Here is a 20,750-nt window from a genome sequence, read left to right as displayed (position 1 = left end):
GAGAGAATTTCATTTAGCACTTGGCTTTCTCTCCATTTTTCCTTTCCAAGTGGATATTCAGGTCTGCATGTCAAATTTTGATGTATCAGCCAGACCCAGGACAAGGAAATATTTCGAAGAACCCATGTAGCCAAGTGAAGGAATGTGCAATTTATGAGATATCTATGTACATACAACTAACCCTAAAATACTACTGGAAATGGGAGGAACTCTCTTTTTAGCTAAAGACAGGCAGTAAAGATATACTACAGACCACAGACAATTAACCTATCAAATAAAAAAGAACTGATCTCCAGAACTTAGGCATTCTTGAATTGTTGTCTGTAGTATATATCATGAGAGAAAATTACTGTTTAGCTTTGTTTCGTTTTTCCTCCCAGTGGAATCATATTATACACACTTAATAGTTTATTTCATATACTGTGGATATTTTCACATGTTATTAAATAATTTTTGTCAGCAGTACTTTGCAGCTAGTGCTGTGCATTAGAATTACCTTATGGAGTTTTGTTAAAAAAAAATACAGGTGCTCAGATCAGTCTTGCCCCTCCTCCATCAATATCTTATGTAAATCTCCAGAGGTTGTTCCAAGTCAGTGTATCTTTGAAAAATTTCCCAGGTGAATTGGAGGTGATTCTGACGACAGTTACCATTTTTAGTGGCTGAATATATTCTATTATGTGAGCATACTGAGAGTTGAGTTAACTCATCTTAGTTAACTTGGATGGCATAGCTCTTTTGAATGTACAGGGCAAACAATGAAAAGAAGGTTTCTTTTAAAATGTGTTTATAGAAAAGTTTCTGAGGGCAAACATTTGTTGATCCTTTAGAATTGTTCTATTAAAAGAGATTGTTGGAACTCTACGTTGCATCAGGCAGTTTCAGCTGTATCATCTGAAATCATTTTAGGGCTGAGGTCTGAAGAAAGCAGACAAATGGAGCCTCTGGTGATAACGGTCACGTCTGTGACAGAGTCGGTATGCTAATATTGCTAGTGCTTTCAAGCCATTTTCAATATTGAGAAAATAGAGAGGTGCAAGGTTCAAGAAACAATAATGTAAAAGAGTTGTCATAATTTAAATAAAAATTACAGGTCCTCAACCTTAATGTCACTCCCATAAACATTTCTTTATCTCCAAAAAATAAAGATTATACTCCAAAAACCATTCATAGGAACTGAAGATAATGCTCTGAGTTGTGATTTAAGTGTAGGATATGATCACCCTCAGTGTTAATCATCTGGAGGTTGGGCGAGAAAGGTTCAGACAGTGTGAGGCTCACAGCAGCAGAGTCCATTTGGCAGCATGTTGAAAACCCACAGCAATGGCATATTATAATCTTCTGCCAGCTTCCCGCAAACCATAAAGCAACTCTACACTAAAATAAAGACCTGTGCTTGAACATTTTTAATCAGAAAGTTTAATAGAGAAATTGTCGTCAGCTCTCGCTAGCTTGGACAATGATGTACAATTCAGAAAGAATCCTAAAGATGGTTTATGAGGACTTTAAGCTGCTGTCACCAAATTAACCAAGAAATAAGACACCTGAGCAAGCCTATAAATTGAACACAAATTTAAAGTGAAATAATCCTTATCGCTGAATAAAGGAATTCCAGCACAAAAAAGAATTAAACCATCTTTTATAAAGGAACTTTTTGGTGTATGCCAGAACCAACTAAGTAACCAATAAATAGACTTCATCATCCAGGCTATGCAAGATAAAATAGCATAAACTTCATTAGGCCCTGTTTCTGAAACATTATCTCTATACTACCCCTCTATTAATTTCCTGCAGGATCTAATCCCTATTCCTCTTCTTGCCTTTCCATGAAACTACGGCAGCTCCGATGCCACCACATTTCCAATGTTACTGCCTCCAGCATCCACTCTACTCTCATCAGCCACCGTCCTCACTTAGTAACCATAACCACTAACATTTACTGAGGGCTTACCCTGTGCATGGCTCATTTACTGCTCACAACAACCCTCTGAGTCTGGTCGTTTCCCCTCAAATAGATGAGCCTAGAGAAGAGTGAGGCTGAGTAACCAACCACGGCCACGCATAGATGAGCCTAGAGAAGAGTGAGGCTGAGTAACCAACCACGGCCACGCAGCCAGCAAGTGGTGGGGCTCACACGTGTGCCCCATGTGCTCCTTCAACGCTCATACCGTTGCCCGTTAGGATAGTCTCCTCCCTTTGCAGATCCAAATAGACCATCGTCCCAGATCCAGATCAAACCGTATCATCTTTCTCAAGCAATTTTCTCTCACTAGATCTTTTTAGAGTTGGTCACTGAAATTGTCCCCACTGAAATAGCTGAAATGGCTACTTGGGAATGACTGTCAAAATGCCAAGAACCCTTCGACACTGAAGGACATTTTACACATCAAACCTGAATCAGAACTGGGCTTTCTGGACTGGTCATTTTCCAGGGGGTGGAGAGGGATGGCATTTTGACATGGCTGCATTAAGACAGCTTTGTCAACATGTCAGTTACTTCTTGGTGATCTCTGGATGCATCTGAAAACATTCCTAGCTCTCAGCTTTATAAAATATAATGAAATGGTCCCTACTCCTCCTCTGTTTTTATTACCTGACAAAAATCTGGAGGCTTGGGGGTGTCATATTGGAAATGTATTTCAGTGACCAAAGGACAGAGGGCATTCAAGAAATACTCTGAGACACAGCATACAGCAACAGCTTCTCCTTCATGACTATGACGAAGCAAATTAGGTTTTATCCACTCATAAGAGACCTCTAGCACAGTGTATCTTGTTTGTGCTATCTCAGCTCTCTCCAAGTAGCTCCCACCAAGAATCAAGAATAGCCTCTGAGGGTGCCCGCTGGAAGGTACCTAATGGCCATATGGAAGCCAGAGACTAAATTATTCATGCTGGAGAAAATCCTAGGTGAAGAGAGGAGGGAAAGCATATGTAGTCAACTAACTGGAAGCAGAAAGGTGACAGAGAGGGGATGAGGACCCACACATGTGTACAAACACACGCCCTTCGATTTACTGCGGTCAAGGCCATAAAATGTGGATATATGAGCATGACACCCTGCCAGACCTTGGTCTTTCTAGTCACGCTATGTAAGTGACCCATAAGCGTGATCAAAATTAGATTGTCCTTGCGGTTTCTGAAGTATCCCAACGTCACCTTAACATGTGTTTTGCTTAAGAAAGGCCACATTTGGAAATATGCAAGTCTAACTGTACAGTTCTGCAGTAGCCACTGTTCCACATTCAAGAGAGAAGCCCAGGGAAAGGGAAAGCAATGAATCATTAGATTAATTTCATCTATTTCTAAATTCAGTGGCTTCTATCTCATTTGTGTAGTGCAATTTGATAGATAGGGACCTGCCATCATTCACTAAGGAAAAGACACATTTATTTACTGGTCATCCATGTGAGGGAAAGCAAGTGGATGAAGATGACAGTCAAATTTCTTGGCTGAGTGGGCTGCTGTCAGAGCCAATCCTTCTGAGTGTCTGTAAAACACCTTTTAGACAGCATCACAGTTCAGTGGTCAAATGTAGATTTTATCATACCCTCACCCATTCCAATTCTCTGGTTTGTTATTAAAACAATAAACAAAAGCAATGCTCTAAGGAAAGCTATGATTTTGCTCAAAATATAAAAATTTTATACAATCTTCAGTATATAATTTCCCCAAACACCTACTTTAATTCACATTTAATAATTCAATACTGACATATAAACACATTAAACATGTTGCTCGTATGTCAATATTACAGGCATATGCACATATAAATTGCATGATAATCATGCAAGTATCATCTCAAAATTAAGAAGTATGTTTATTGAAAATGAGTTACATAATTAGTCACACAAGTATAAAGTCAAAATATGAGTTACTCCAATTTTTGTAATTTTGGCTTTTAACACCATTAAGATAGTTCATTTTAGTCCTAACAAGCAGTCTGCCTTTTGTGATTTTTCTCCAGAAATCTGAAAAGCAAAAGGAGAAAGTTCTTTTCATATGTTGTAAAATTTGTATTCTTGTCTTCCAGAATCCTGCCAGGCTGTGGTTTCCTTGAATTTGTATCATACCTCACACCCCGCACTGCCTGGCCCAGTAACTGACATGCAGCAGAACTGTAGAAGTTTGTTGAATTTATGAACAAGTGGCTTTTCTTAAAAAACATTATTCCCTTATATTTAAATAAGTGTAATTTAAGACAAAAGTAAATTGTCTACTCTGCAATATGTTGCCTTAGAAAATGGCCAAACAAAACACCTTTTCTGTGTTCACTCAGGTATTAAACAAGCAATTACTGAGTCCCTACCCTATCCTGTGGTACATAGCCTGCTGGCATTCAAACATTTTAAACGCACAGATACTGAAAACAGAAGGTATGAAATGATGAATGTCTCAAGAAAAGAATGAACAAAATTGTACAGGTCTTTACCAGTCTTCGTTTTCAACCATATTTAATCTCACGATCAGGCACCCTGAGACCCAGAATTTCAGACAACCCGCAAAAAGGCTAAAGCTTCATTCATGGAAAAGCCTTGGTTACCCCGCAAGCAAAACTTTCACTCTGAGAGTCAGGATAAGCAATGTATCATCACCTTTCCAACATACAACCTGCATATCCAAGCCCTTTTCCTTCTACAAATCTTTAAATCTTCACGTATACTGGGTCTTACTTTGTAAGATGGTTTGAGGGGTATTTTACTTTTTTGGCAAAACTGACCAGTGTGTTCCCAGTGGGAAGTGAAGCTAAGGGAATGAAAGAATAATTGAATTGGATGTGAGGAAGACACAGACGTGCTGTTGCTGTATTTCAGCTCCATCTGTCCATTTGATAACTTCTCTTTCTTTCCTGTATCACTATCCTCACACCCAAATCTGTTATGATTTAAACGCCATACATATAGGGAGCACATAGAGAGTAAAAGCTTGGGCACGTTCCTTCACCTCTCTGACCTTCTGTTTCTTTTTTTTGTAAGATGGCTTAAATACACCTAGCTTTCAGAATTTTAGTGTCTGGCAAGTCCTCAGTAAATGATGGCTGGTGGTGGGCTGATTACAGGAAGAATATTCTTATAACAGGACAAACAACTGTCCTAGTAACTGATTAAATCAGACACAGATGACCCTCTCTTTCTCTCTCTCTATAACACGACAACCTACAGCGTGGTCCAAAGAATTAATGAGATAAAATACGCAAATTTTTCCTTACTTACTCCCTTATATAAATAATTCTTTGGTACTTCTCTTTGGTTTTCAATTTTCCAGTTCTATTCTGCCTACACCTAAACTTCTGTGGTTGCTGAATTAATGCAAACAATGATAACCACAAATCTCCCAGGGGCAGTACCTTAAAAGACTAACAGTGAGGACGAAACAATCCTGTTTTGAACAGGTGACAAAATCTTTAGTATTAATGCAATCCTCCCAGCAATAAAGTATGGCAGAAAAGACTGAAAATAGTATTCTTATAAGATCTTTTAAGGACCTTAGAACTGGAAACAGTTTAACCTTAGATGAGAGTTGCCTAAGAAAAATGAAGAACCATTTAACACCTTGGTTCTAATATAGCCATTTATGTGTTTCCTCTGAATATTTTTCTTGACTGAATATATTGACTTGTATTTTCAATTTTAAATTATGTGAAAGTAAACACATTTATACTATGAGAGCAATAACACATTCCAGGGTATACATTTATAGGTCTTAGAGTCACCAGCTCTGAAATCATATACTACGACCACTTCCAGAAACAGACCAGTCACCTATTAATGTGAGACCTGTAATAGTGCTTTGAAACACAACTACTATATTTATACAGGTGTGTAGAGTGGTTTTCTCATCAAAAAACAGGAAGAATCAAATCTACTCCTGAACTTAGACAAAGAAAATATAAAATTTGTAAAGAAAAACTTCAGGTAAAATTCCTTTTTATAAGTAAACGCTATTTTCTCCTAGGCTGCCAAATATGTGGATATCTAATTGAGGAAAACTTTACTGTCAATATTTTAATTATGAATTTATAGCCTAAATCACTTTTGGTGTTTCTCACAGCACTACAGTTAGGGACTTAAATTATTTTTCTCCCTTTGAAGTTCAGGATCTGGGAGCAACATACTTTCTAACTATTTTCTTAATAATATTCAATTATGATACAAAGTATACAATGTCAGGCAATGCTCAACTTCCTAAGGTCTGAAGAAATGAACTATGGAGCAGGTTTTGTTTAGGGAGTGTTTTTATAGGTTGTATTTTCTGTTGTGATTGCCACTAAAGTGTGTGAAAAAAAAAATAGATGCACATTGTTCTGGCTTTGCACGTCTATAATGTATTTTCCTGTAGGGAACACCTCATGAAAATCCATCCTCAGATGGCCCCGAGGCTACGGTACACATTCTACAATTCACATAATCACCGTTTCAGACAGCCCACTTGAAGATTAGTTTCAAGGGACCAAAGCACAACTCTCATTACCATCACTTTCTCTTCAAAATCAACTTCCCAAACCAGAAAAGTAAGGAAGGGGAGCAAATCCATGAATAATTTGCCAATCACACGTCTTCCCTAAACAGTTAAAAGTCTGTCATAAGGGAAGTTTAAATTAAAACAACCCAGATGAAAACAGATGGTGCTTTGTCATTTTTCCTATCTGGTTTAAAGGCGCAGCTGGGGAAGGACCTGTCATTTAAGAGTCTTCTTATTTTGTAATACACACAATAGGACTGATGTTCCCTCTGTCTTCCCTCCCTCCCTCCCTTCCTTCCTTCCTCCTACCCATCTACCTGTCTGACAGGTAAAATCTTACATTCTCCAATGTTGATTCTAAGTGCAGTCGATTTATAGCATGAACCAGCAGGTAAATAAAGAGTCTGTTGAGTGGAGTGGAATTAAACATCCAACCACAGACAGAAAGCCAATACTCTACAAATGGGACCACATGATATTGATGGCCATCGACATCTGCATGCGACTCCTTAACTACTATTACTCACGAGTCTTTCCAGATACAGTTTGTAATCTTGTCTCTCAGTGGCTGACTAGTTTGTTTCTGCATTAGGCATTATAAATGCATTTAGAAACTGACAGTAAAAGATTAATATGCTCATAATCATCAAAGAGAGCCTTCCACTGATTTCAAATAGGTGCCTTTCCTTCAACTGCCCACCCCTCCGCACCGTCCAATTAATACTTACTCACGAAGGCTTCCTCATCCATTGGCAAACGCATTGACATGCAGAAGTACGTATCAGACTATTAAAGAAAGAAAGATACAAAATCCAAATTAAACTGCTGCTAGTAAAAAAAAAAAGTAACTTGCAAAAGCATGTGCCCTATGACTGAAAAAGAACTGCTGGTCCAGCAAGGCAACACTGCCTGCCAAATGCTGGGTGGCAGGTTAATGGAAGGGCTAAGTCGAGAACTTAGATACTGTTTTTATTCCCTACTACTCTTTCCTAAAAGTCATCAAATCCTATTTACAAAACCAATTATCTTGAGTGATATTTCTAGTACTGTGACAGTTAAAAGGCAACACTTTAAATGCTTCTATAGAAAAACAGTCTAATGCATTTGACTTTAAATGGTAGGAGTTAGTTTTGACCATCTTTGCTATTTGCATAAGTAAATACTTAATTTCTTGAATCACTTTACAGCTACCCCAAATATTAAAGAAGTACAATGAATAAAAGTTGGTCTTAAAATGTATTCGGTTGATCTCCCTTACTTTAAAATTTTTATGTAGTGCACTGAAGAAATCAACATAAACTCAATTATTCTTACTTTTCCAGTTATTAGTCTCTTATCTAAAATGCCATTTTCCACTATCGAATATATTAACATCAAGAATTTTTAGTGATAAAAACTGCAGTTTAAAGAGAATGGGCATTTGTTGGTTGATGCATTCCACTTCCTTAAAGGAAATCCATATGTAGTGAAGTATGTCCTGTGATTGATAATATACCCAACAACCCAATAGAGACTGAATTCATTTAATAATTCATGATTCATGGATTCTTACTGCACAGTGCTGGAATCTAGAGACTCAACACACATGGATGGAGATCATTTGGGTTTCTCTAGATCTACTGGTTAGCACGAAAAATTGTGAAATTTGTACCTCTTTTCTTACTTCTGTGTTGGGAGGGAAGCAAGGAGGTTCATATACACATCAAAGAAGTATCTTAGAGTTAGAAAAATTACAGAAATATGATTCAGCCTTTATTACTATTTTTGTATAGGCCATTTTTTCTGTTTGAGAAAATTGTTTCCTTTCTTTTTTTTCATAACGTTTCAGTCATATATATAGATACATATATTCATTTTCATTATAGGTTACTACAAGATACTGATCATAGTTCCCTGTGCTTTACAGTAGAAACTTATTATCTGTTTTATATATAGTAGTTAGTATCTGTAAATCTCAAACTCCCAATTTCATTTCTTAAATGTTTCATTTCTTAAAAGGCTTTATAATTATTTAGATGCACCCTTACTGTGATAAGAAGGAAATGGGCTGGGAAATGTTGAAGGTTGCACAGTCAGAAGGTTGAGCTACATAAATGCTGACAGTAAAAGATTAATATGCTCATAACCATCAAAGAGAAACTGCAAAATGAACTATGTATCTAAAACCCAAGAAATATACGGGTGAAACACTGCTTAAAGATCTTACAATCATGTACAAAATTGCTCACAAATATTTTTCCAATCTTTGAATTACGAATGTTACAAAACACACCTATTCTAACATAAGTAATAGTAATCCCAAGATTCTCTTCTGTTTGATCATCCAGGTCTATGAGTAACTCAGGACTAAAAGGTATCTGGTGGCTCCTATTGCTGCTGCTGCTATTACTATTTCTAGTCAACAGTTATTATAAGTTTATTATGTGCCAGGCATGGTTCTCCATGTTTATATGTATGATATCATTTAATAACAAAACCATCCAATATAGTAGATAGATACTATTACTAAATCCATTTTAAAGATAAGAATAGTAACGAGCATTTATTCAGACCTTACTATGTGCCAGCACTGCTGTAAGGACTTTACACATATTAACTCCTTTAATTCTGAAACACATTCCTGTTATATGGGTACTATTATTACCCCCATTTTACAGATGAGGAAACTGAGGCAAATCAAGGTTAAGTAACTTTACTGTTCGTTCCAGCCAAAACCTAGTAATAGACAGATAGGCTCCTAAACCCCCTCTTAGTATAATTCCTTTAGAAAGCAAGCAATTGTAAATAATCTTTCTTCTGTCTCTTTGAGTTGTAAATCTTCTATCTCACATTCAAGGAGATAATTGTGCACTAGTCCTCAGCCAGTGGATGCCTTGCTCTAACTTACGTCACTGCCTCCTGTCATAAAGATAGAAGTCTGTTTTTCCTCTGGAGAAGTGCCAATCAACAAACCCAGATGGCCTAGTCCCATGGACCAGTCCTGCAACCTCCTTCAGTGCCTTTCCCTTAGCACATCTCAGCCTTTAAAATAAGGTCTCCTGTCTTTTGTTTCAGCAAAGCTGAATTCAGCTCTTGCTGGATCTCCTTCCTTATTGCAATAGTTTTTATTGAAAAAAAAAATCTGTCCTTATCACTTTAACAAGTGACCACCTACACTCAAAAGTGCAGGAGCTGGGATCAGAACAGGGCCAGTCTAATGCATTTACAGACCATTCAAAGCAATATGAACAATTAATGACTTATAAGCAAATATGAAAACAAAAGTAAATTTTAAGTAGCTAAGCATATATTTATAACAAGAAAGGGTCCAAAGGTTGCAATCAGATGGAAACCAAACAGAAGTTCTTCTAAATTTGTACTTCAAGTTTGGGGCTTTATTTTATCTTTGATTTTATTGCAAGCCACCTCAAGTTGTTTTTGGAATAGAAAAGTTATAGGTATAAATAGGTATGTCAAATTCAGCAAGCTTGTTATTTTGATTAAAAAAAAACTAAGGACAATAATGGTTATATATACAGAATAAAAGAAACTACTATTTATACACAGAATTGATCAGAACAATATTTTAATTCTTGCTCTTATCATCAGCTGAGTAATTTTAAATGACAAAATAACTCAGGAATGGCTTTCTTTTATCAATTTATATTTCTCAGCTTATAGCTTCTCTAATATTAAGACTGTGTCCAGATTTCAAATGTCTCTTTCCTGTTCTGTTAAAGCCAGTTTAAAAAAAAAGAGGAAGAGGAGATGAGGTAGATCCTCTTCAGAATAATCAGTATCCTACAAAATTTGGGGGAGAGAGCAAAGTCCATTGGACACTGCATCAATCGTCTACTATGCACCATCATCATACTCTGATTTAGGATTTTATTTATGCCCCACTTCAAGATAAAGAATAATTCTGTTAGAAGAAAAGAAAGTAAAACTTTGTTTCTAAAAATGAGCACATTAAGTAACATAGTGCGCGTCAGATCAATAATCAGCCTTCAGCTGAAAGCTCTGAAGACCACAGTTCAATAGAACAAAGAACAGCAAAAAGTAATTTATTCTTTTCTCTGAAACCGTAAAAGATATCAGTGATTTTGTCTGAAGTATTCTGGTACCATAGTTGGGTTTCTGGAGTTAAGGGGAAAGCTCAAGATCTATGTAAAGAAGATACGTTCCTAAGGGTCATTTACATGGTTCACTGGGAGAAGTCAAATCTCAAAGATGCCTAAGGGCCAAGGCCTTCTCCCTTGGGCTGTCTGAGTATAAGCAAGCACACTTTTGTGTTACTTCACTTTCTTCTCACAGTTAAGCTGTAAGTAGGTCTATCAGGCACTGCATCTTTTTACAGAAATGAAAATTTTCACAGAAAGATTATTGATCTGCCTAAGGCCAAGTGTCAGAACTAGGATTAAAAATCTTCAAGTGTATGCCTTCCAGATGATTAGAAATAATTATGTATCTTTCTCGCTACTAAGTTTTAATCCAGTTAAATTGTGATTCTGGAGAGTCCTTCAACCTTCATACCTCTGTTTTTCTAACTGTGAGACTAAACCCATATTTTAAATAAAATTTAAGGCTTCATAAGTAAATGAATAACTTTTTATTTTACAAGATATGTAATTTGCTGAAGAACAGATTGGACAATGGCCTTTGCCAAACTATTATAAGCTCATTACAGCATGGGGAAAGAAAGATTACTTAGGTGATTACAAAATACTGTTTCATCAATACAGGTTAATTTCTATAGCAGGTCACCAAAAATACATAGTTACTTTAAATTCAAATTCCATGCCATACGCAACAGTCAGTTTAAGAATTTAAGACTATAATAACATGTAATCACACAGTTAACTACAACTAACCCTTTGATGAGAAATTCTGTTTTAAAAAAAGCAAACCCTGCAGAGGTAACAATATTAAGAAAACCAGAATGATACATTTCTCAAAGTGATAAAATCATTACATCACTGATATGAATAAGTAACCATTGTTATTTTCTTTTCTTCAGGATGAACACTAAGAACACTATTTAATAATACCTGGTTAGGTAAATATGACTCCACAATCTCTGTCATTTAACAATACAAAAAAAATTCAAACGATTTAAACATACAATCAGTACTTAGCATATTATACCTTGTAAAAGGGAGAACAATTTATTGAGGCTTCTAACTTCCTTCTAGAAGCTTCCTATTGTAATTATTTCCCATGATAACACCACCCGGTAGGTATTACAGACACTGTTTTAAAGATGCAAAAACTGAAGTTCAAGAAGGTAAGTAACTTGTGATTAAAAAAAAAAAATTCTCGAGGCTGATGAAATGGAATTTGAACCTAGTTCAGTAAAGCTCTCCTCTTTCCACTATAGAAAGATAGCTATTAAAAGGTTGTTCTTCAATTCTCTCTAATATTTGAAAAGAAAATGTCAGTTCTTAGACAATTTTAGCTCTTTATTTGATTAGTGGGAGAAATAAAGGAATCAAAGACATAAAATTTAACAAGAAGTTTTTGTCCAAGTCCCCTAAGTTTTCAGGAGGACCTGAGAACATTTCATGACAGCTTGTTGAAAAACTGCAGTGAACGAGACTAGAGCTATTTAATTTTGTCATCATTTTGTTTCTGCAAAGTTAAGCAATTTGAAAACAGACATAATTCAGATCAATGTTTCTCTTCTAGACTCTCTTAACTTTCTGAAGACACAAAAACAGCATCTTACTGCCTATTATAATAGTTTTTTCATTCGGACACAGTGTCCTAAAAAGGATGCTTCTGTAATTCAACCCAAACTACCAGTGCAACCATTCACAATTTTCCATAGATCATCATCAAGAATCCTCTTTTTCTCTCTGTGGGAAGAATGCTGTATCTGAGCTTGGTGCCAGGGGACTGTCTGTAAAATACCATGGATTCAAACTGCTAGCATAAGATTCAGATGTACGAAAAGGGAGAAATGATGTGAATCTGCACAGCTATGTCTCCCCTTGCTATCTCTTTTGGCACATCAGCCAAATCTGAATCAGGAGGGAAATGATACTGCTGATGCCTCTTTACTGCTGCTATTGGAAACTCTCCAAGAAAAGCACATTTTTCTGACAAAAGAACACAGTGTGGTAGAAATGAAAAAAAAAAAAACCACTTATTACTAAAGAACTATTATATTCTATTATTACTCATTTTAAACCAAGAGTTCTCATGTAGACAGTAGTGTTCAGTAATATCTTGCTTACATTATTTAAGAAAGTGTTCTTTATTTTGATTTGTGAGACAGAGATGCAGTGGATTCTACAGAACAAGTAGTTAATAAAGTCAACACTTTATTTAAATTAATATGGGACAAACAAAACCATCTGTATACTATTACACATGAAAACTGTTCACATAAAACCAGTAATTTTTGTTTGGGGAAAGCAGAGGTAACATTCAGATTCTAGTGTTGAGCGCTACGATTTGATCCTGATTGGATAATATCCTCAACTGCCTTTTTATTGTTCAGGCTTAAAGAATCCCTGCAGACTACCTTTCTTAAGGAGACTATACAATGTGGTGACACAAACAGGTGTAGAAATAGACAACACGACTGAGCTTTACATGGATTTGGCCCTTTTGCTTATACCTGTGGCTATTTACAGGTCGGCTGTTCTCTACAAATAGGCCATAACCCACAGAAATGTTATATTGTGTATAGTATGGTGTCTGGTAGCTTTTCTCAGTCATCTTTTGTTAAATAACCAGAGCAGTGGAACCATCTCATGGTGACAATTGTGACTTTGTGCCTTAGAGTAGTTGCTGAAAAGGAGGTAGTAACCTCTCTTCTAACCCAAGCACAGTTTAAGTGTGATCTAGACAAACCACGAAGGATCCATAAAGCCCTGCATTTTCACACAGTACTCACTCAGGTTCAAATAATTTGAATTCTGCAAAGAACTCGAGGAAACCTCAGGGACTGACAGTAGTGCTGCTAGACCAACAAGAGAAAAGTACGGAAGGTGATCAAGCCTCTGACAAGAACTGTGGTTATGAGAGGAAGAAATCAGTTGGAAAATTACTTTTCAAAGCTTTCTTTTAATTGATCCAGACAGATAACAGAATCAAATTGTGATTTCCCGAAGTATTTTTAATACATGCATAGTAAGTTTATACTGACTCAGTGGTGTTTGTACTTCCAACCTTTTCCTAGAATAAAAGGAAGTTAGGGCAAAGGAAGACTATACCAAAGCATCCCTGATTTTTTTGCAGCAGAAAATTCAGGTTTAAAAAATCTACCTCTCTGATACACCAGAATTTAAAGACTCTTAATTTCAGATAAAATTCCTTAAACTGTCACTTTTGGATACAGTCTGTGCTAATTTTTCTTTTCCAGTTGCCCTTCTCTTACCAGGTAAATAAAAGATATGTTGCTTATTTATTAGAATAGTCAGATTTTTGTGAAAACACTCCCAAAATGACTAAAAAAGAGAGGATCCTCCAAAAATGCTCCACTCTGTTCCTTACCATTAAGCTAAGCTCCATCCGCATCAACTTTTTGGATGTTTATCCCAACCTACCATGTAATCTTGTTGTGATAATGTCTGCTAGCATCCTGAGCATTTAGAATAATGTCTGGCACACACTGGAAGCGCTATAAATAGCTGCTGAATTTTGCATGTACTTTTTTCTTTTGCTGGCAATAAACTCACAGTTTAAGAAAGGCTGGACTGAAATCTGTGTTATAGACGCCACCTAATTAGGGTTTTATACAGCATCACTTTTTCATACGAATTTTATCCTTCAGTTGATTCATCCCAGAATCCCATTTGCATTTTTAAACTATAATCACACTGTGGCTGATGATGACAAGATTCTCAATGCCAAGCAGCTCACATGGAAGCTGCTTTCCTGGCAAGGGTTTTTCTTTGGGAATTACAAATCTGTACAAGCAAACGAGGAAGGAAAAAATATTTTGGTGAGAGAACATCTGTCTTCGAGCTCTCACACTTTCATTTAAGAGGAAACAAAAAGGAGCATACTAATAACGGTCTATAATAAATCACCTAGGCACAACAGGTGGTGGCCATGGTGGGCTCCTCCTTGGCCTCCCGGTTACTGGGGGGGTGATGTGAGGGGAAACCGAATTGTTCTGAGCAGGGGTTGCTGAGGACCTATACCACTCATCCTCCCCCAGCAGAAGCCAGTGGTGTACACTCTTCATCAAGTTTCCCTGAATATGAAAGCAGTCAATTTTCTGAACCTTTTGCCAACATTGACTAGTCCACCCATGTTCTTTTCCTTTGGCACAGATGATTGGAAACTGACTCTATTTATCAAGTCTGTTTGGAGATGCTTCAGAACAGGAATGGCTCTACAATCACTAGCCCCACACACCGTGTTTCTTGCTAAATGGCTTACATTTGATTTGGGGACAAAACAGAGAAGCTCTAGACTGGAACAGGTCTGTCAACTACTTTACTACATGAGATGTTCTCTGTTCTCTTGAAGTTTAAAGTGGACCATCAGATACCAAAGTGGCATATACAATGTCTGTTCAGATTCTCACCCTGTTCTCATATCTCTTGCCATGGTCATCTCATTAATACATGCCTACTTTAAATCTCTTTTAATGCCTGTATAGAAATCCATTCTTCCATCCACCTACTCATTCATACTTAAACATGTGCGTTGAGCAACTCCCGAGAACTAGACACTCTGTTAAATTCTGTGAGCAAAAGTATGCATGGTCTCAGTTCTCACAGAGTTTACAGTCTACTCATTTACCAGACAAATAATCACACAAATAAGTATGAAATGTTTACTGTTTTACATGATACATAGAAGATGTACAGATTACTACAAGTGCCGGTAATGCAAAGAAAATGACCTCAGTGAAGGGGTTTGGCAGTTGTTTTAGGAATAGGAAATAGTATTTTCAAAGTCCTGTAGTTGGAGAGAACTAGGTATGACTGAGAAAACAAAACCCGGTACATACAGAAAGGAGGAGCATGCTTTAAGTCGGACAGGAAGAGTAGACGTGGCACACGACGCAGGACTGTGCAGTCCACGTTAAGGACCTTGGTGATTTTGTTTTTCTTGACAGCAACGGAAAGTCAATGAAATTTTTTTAATAGGAACCGACATGGAGACTAAAACTAATTAGATGAGGCCAATAAAAAGTCATGTAGTTGTTCAGGAAGGTAGCTTGAAACTGGGTGATTTTTTTTTTTGGAGGCTGAATTACTGATTAAATGTACTTGGCAACCAGTACCAGCCTCGTAATGACACACTGTTTACTATGCCAACATTAAAAATGAAAGTGAATTTAAACATTTTCGGGTATTGGGTACACTCATAATTTGTTCCTAAACTGAGACTTAGAAAAAAATGCTAGAGAAATGACAAAAAAAATGTATATTTCTTCCTGACACAAGAAATTTGTCTAAAAATCTGTGATTATAAAACAGATTAGCTTTTTATTAAAAAATGGCTAACTTTTTTCAGTGGTTAGACTCTTAACGGTAGAGAAGGAAAAAACAGGACAAATTCTGGAGACATTAAAAGGCAAGACAGACATGACTCAGGAGTGGATCTGAACGGAAGGTAAGGAGGCAGTGTTGAGGATGACTCCTAGATTTCTGGTTTGCATTTACTGAGACATAAAACAGGAAGACCAGGTGTGAAGAAGATGATGAATTTGTCATTGACATGCTGAATTTAAGAAGCCTTCGAAAAATCTACATGTAATGTTTAATGGGCAGCTGGGTCAAATGGAATTTGGAGGAAAAGTTAACCTAGAGATATAAATTTATGTGATACAGACATTGGCAGTAGGTATGGAAAAGGCTACTTTGTGAGAGTAGAGAGTAAAGCAGAAAAGAGAAGTGACAGAGCTGTGAAGTAGTCGGTCAAAGGAAGAGCAGCCAAGGAGTTCAGAGAAAAACCACAGGAGTGCTATGTCACAGAAGCGAAAGAAGAGAACGTTTCAAGAAGGAGGGAGCAGTTGACCATGTCACTAATCAATCAAAATTCATATGTGAAAGTGTTCTCACGAGGATGGCTATAACACAACACTAACATTTGGGCACCTACTGTCTTGTGTGTTAACATTCCTGACTTAGTTAAGGAGCCCAGTTCTTCCCTGTAGCTCCTCCTAGAAGGACTATGCCTGTGGATACTCTGGTCCCATGACCCACGGTCCTCTCAAAGCTACGGAAAGCTCCAGCCACACTGGCTACTCAGGTCACTCACAGTCCATCTAGTGCGGCCATCTACACTGCCTCCCAGTAGAGAGATGCCTGCAGCATCAGAACATGGCAGAGTCACCAGAGTTTTCCCACCAGCTCCTTCAGTGATGGCCACAGAGCATCGGGTGACTTGGGAAACAGGAAAGAACACCAACAGAAAAACAAAGATTCAGAAGGCTGAGAAAGAAGATGGGTCAGTAAGTCAATTAAAAAATTCCAAATATTCAAGATAAAATAATATAAGGAAAAATTATTTGAAGCAATACTGGCATCATATAAGCTCCAAAAGAGTTTAGTGCCACCATGGAGTGACTCTCTGTGACCGCTTGCTGATTTTCAATCCAGGAAACTACTGCTGTTCCATAGACAAGGGGTGTCAACTCAGACCCAGGAATCTGAATGCCTGATTTACCCTCTCAGCACAAAATGATTTCAATTTCTTATAATGTATTAAGAATTAATGTGGTGAGGTACTATAAAAGTACATACTTTCCACATAAAAGAGTTAGAAAAGAGCAATATTACATATTAAAATAGGCAACTTTTAGTAACAATCCTACAAACTTTAGCCTAAGTCTATAAATGCTTCAGTTCCGGGCAAGGCTTCTAGCTTTCAGGCATTAGATATTTGTGAGGAGACTAATATTCTGAAAAATACTAAAATGTTTTATTCACAGTCCTCTCCCAAATAATCACATTTGGTTCCCTAGCAGCCACCCTGTTATCATGGCCCCAGGAAAGGGTTAGCTTAGAAAGGGAGAACACATGACATAGCGAATACCCTTCCAGGCAGGGGGAGGAAATAGAAGAAAGACTTTGTTTGACCAAGGGGAAATTAATTTCACAGTCACAGATGAGGTGCCAGAGTTGACCCCAATGAAGGGAACAGAGCTCACTGGCCCCATTCATTGGGGACTGTCCAAGGCCATTCATATACCTCTTTCTGTACACTCAGATATTATCTTGACAAATAAAAAAGGGAGGAGGAGGGGAAATGGCTTAATCAAAAGTTTAGCTGGCTGTCTCAAACCAAAGAGGGTAGGATATCTTCAATTGATACTTTTAAGACTTTCTCTTCTTGTTGTCCAAAGGGTTAGGGGGTTAGGAAGCTACGTTAGGTAAGTTTTAAAAATTAAAATTCTTTTCTTTGCATACTTAAAGAATAGTGTGTAAATTGTGACTCTGTTACATACATAAGAAAAGAATAATTTGTTAATTAATGTATTCTATTTTCACTTTTTGTAATGAATTGATAACTGGTACTAGCAAAGTATGCCACTGACTAATAGGTTTCCTATAGAAGAAAAAAGTGTAAAATATGCAAATAATTTTGTAAAGCTTGAATATTTTTATGTACTCATGGCAAACATTAGCAGAATTTTTGACTTGAAAGAGAATTAGTTTTTTATTCTATTGCTGGTGGCACTTAAAATTGGGACACAGATTTTAAAAAAGCAAAATGGCAACACATAGGACTATGAAAATCCTTTTCTCTTTAGAGTGGACTGAGCATACAAATATCACAAAGACCACAGTAAATCAAATATATGCCATCTCAGTCATGTGTAAAAGGTCTAAGAAAACGTTAATCATCACTAAGAATAAATTTGGTTGCAAACTGCAGAAGACCAACTCAAAATGGCTCAAGCTATCAGAGACACAGGCTTTCATATAATGAGAAGTCCAGAAGTAAGAGAGATGCAAGAAGGGTTATTTCATCCAGCAGCTCAACAGTATCATCAGGGACCTAGGTTCTTTCTACTTTCAGGCCTTGTCAGATTCTATATACTGCATTTCACCTGTAAAATTCTTTCTCCATGATCATAGATGGTTGCAGCAGCTTTCAGGATCATATTCTCACAAAGCAATTTCCCAAGGCCAGCAGAGGAAGTCTCTTCCTTAAGTTCCTTTTCAAACGTGAGACTTTCCCAGAAGCACTCCACCTGCAGTAGAACTCCCTTCACATCTAAATGGCCAGAACGGTGTCACATGCCCATCTCTAAACCAGTCATTAGCAAGGGAAAATGAATTACCATGTTTGGCTTAGCCTAATCAAGATTCACTTTCTCAGCTAGGGAAGGCAGATGCTGAAACAAAAGTGGGGTTCTGTTAGCAAGCAAGAAAGGGAAGAGATGTATGTAGGCAACCAGTATGTCCTGACAAGTACATTTCTGCAAACAAAAGCAAAACCTTCATAATCCTAAATTTAACCAGAGGTAGATAATCTTTGGGCAACTCGGTCCATTTCAATTTATTAATTTGCAATGCTCAGAATTTCTGGAACCTTGTCTTCCTGTCTAATAAAGTAACAATGCCAATTAACTATATTTTCAATTAGACATTTTCTGCTGCATCTCCTAACTAGATGTCAAGATGCACTTAGACACAGGGGTCAAGAATGGATAAAATGCCGATTTCCAGTTAGGCATGCCTGACGATCTTGAGAGAAATAAGACATGGAAAGCCAATCCCGTTCTAAATTAAATAAAGGCAACTGTGCCTCTGAAAACTGAACTTTTTTTCCCTTCAAAATAAGAGGTATAACAGGCATGGGGGTACTTATGTTTAATGATGAAGTCATATATTTAACTGTAACGATCCAGGGCAAAGTCGTTCTGCTTCTCTCCACCTCCCGCACAGCGATTCCATGACCTATTCATTTTCCTCTGACTTCCAACTCATAAAGAAAACATTACAACAGATTTGCATCTTTTGCCTTGAACCTCTAAGAGGAACAATAAAATCAAGCATAAAAATATTCTCTGGAATGTTCGTTTTTCCTTTGCACTTCATAAACATCTCTGTTTCAACATCAGGCAATTACAACAAAGCTCCTTGTTTGCTAGTCTATCTCCTACTATTGAACTGTGTTTCAATGGTTGAAACCCTGATTTATTTTTGTTTGTATTCCCAAAGACCACCTGGCATAAGAACTGGATAGGCAGTCAATGATGAAATTTTGTTGAATTTTGTTATGCTAATGACTAATAACCTTTCACAAAGGGCCTATTCCTACAAAAATAGCTCCACAGTGCTGAGCCATTTTTTCCTTTAAGAACTTATGCTTTTTTTTTAAAGGCTATCAAACCAAATTTACCCAACTGTAATTTTCCAACTTCCATTGAAAGACTATATTAATAATTCAAGAAAAGGAATGACTCTACAAAGGTTGTCTTCTCTTTGTATCTAAACCCCCAGGGGTGAATACTTGTCATATAGTTAATGGAATTATTATTATAATGAACCGAATAGCTGTAGAAACTGCAAATGTCCATTTTCCTGATATGTTTTTACTTGTCATCAGTTCTCATTTTACATTATAAACACGAATGCAGCACTTCAGCACGACATCCTTCTTTAAGCCAGCTTGGAAAACTCCTAATGCTAAATGAAAAAGTAAATTCAGTACTTTCAACTCAGCTTTATTTCCTTATGATTTCTCAGACTTACACACACACAAACACACACACATACAGCATAAGTACAATAGAACTAAATAATCCTAAATTATCATCATTATATAATTAGGTTTCTATAGTCAGTGGTCCTCAGTAGTGTTATAAGAAAACTTGACCTTTAGTATCCAGCAGTTTATAGAACATAAACTGTACAAACAACATAAACTCAATTTAAGAGTGATTAAATATTTCATGGGGAAGTTTCTTTCTATAGAAACACTTCCACTGACAAATTCAGAAGGAATGACAGAATTGGAATGCTCATCACATGCAGCTTCCAATGAATCCAGGCAGTGAAATGTCCATGACTGCTAAAACCAAGAGGTGACGAGTTGATAGAAAACTTTATAATGGATTAAGCAATCCCACAATTCCTAATTTAATAAGGAAGATTAATACCATGAGAGAGCCAATCAGAAATTATATGCTTCCTACAGATACTACATAACATCACCTATGAAAATATTCTCGCCCAGAAAGCAAAGAAAATACAAAGGAAAAAGGGACATGCTGAATGATACTCTAGTGAAGCAATCAGCAAATTCTATAATGCAGAAAACTCTTTCGGACAAATACCATTTTCTTTACTAAGAAATTACAAGTCAAAACAGAGACATATCAACAACACT

At 36.9% G+C, this 20,750-nt stretch overlaps 1 protein-coding gene across 15 annotated transcripts in view; it reads right to left on the bottom strand.

The window, feature by feature from the left end:
• PAM (peptidylglycine alpha-amidating monooxygenase) overlaps positions 1–20,750 on the bottom strand; it is a 258,433-nt gene that overhangs the window by 105,509 nt on the left and 132,174 nt on the right. For all 15 annotated transcript variants that reach the window (XM_031448751.2, XM_031448752.2, XM_031448753.2 and 12 more), the window contains one exon: positions 7,190–7,247. In XM_031448751.2, coding sequence (XP_031304611.2) covers positions 7,190–7,247 — 58 coding nt within the window. The remainder of the gene's footprint in view (positions 1–7,189; positions 7,248–20,750) is intronic.

This window comes from Camelus dromedarius, chromosome 3, assembly GCF_036321535.1.
Source record: "Camelus dromedarius isolate mCamDro1 chromosome 3, mCamDro1.pat, whole genome shotgun sequence".
NCBI lineage: Eukaryota > Metazoa > Chordata > Mammalia > Artiodactyla > Camelidae > Camelus > Camelus dromedarius.
Note: the sequence above shows the minus strand (reverse complement) of the source record. Positions and strands in the feature narration are given on the sequence as shown.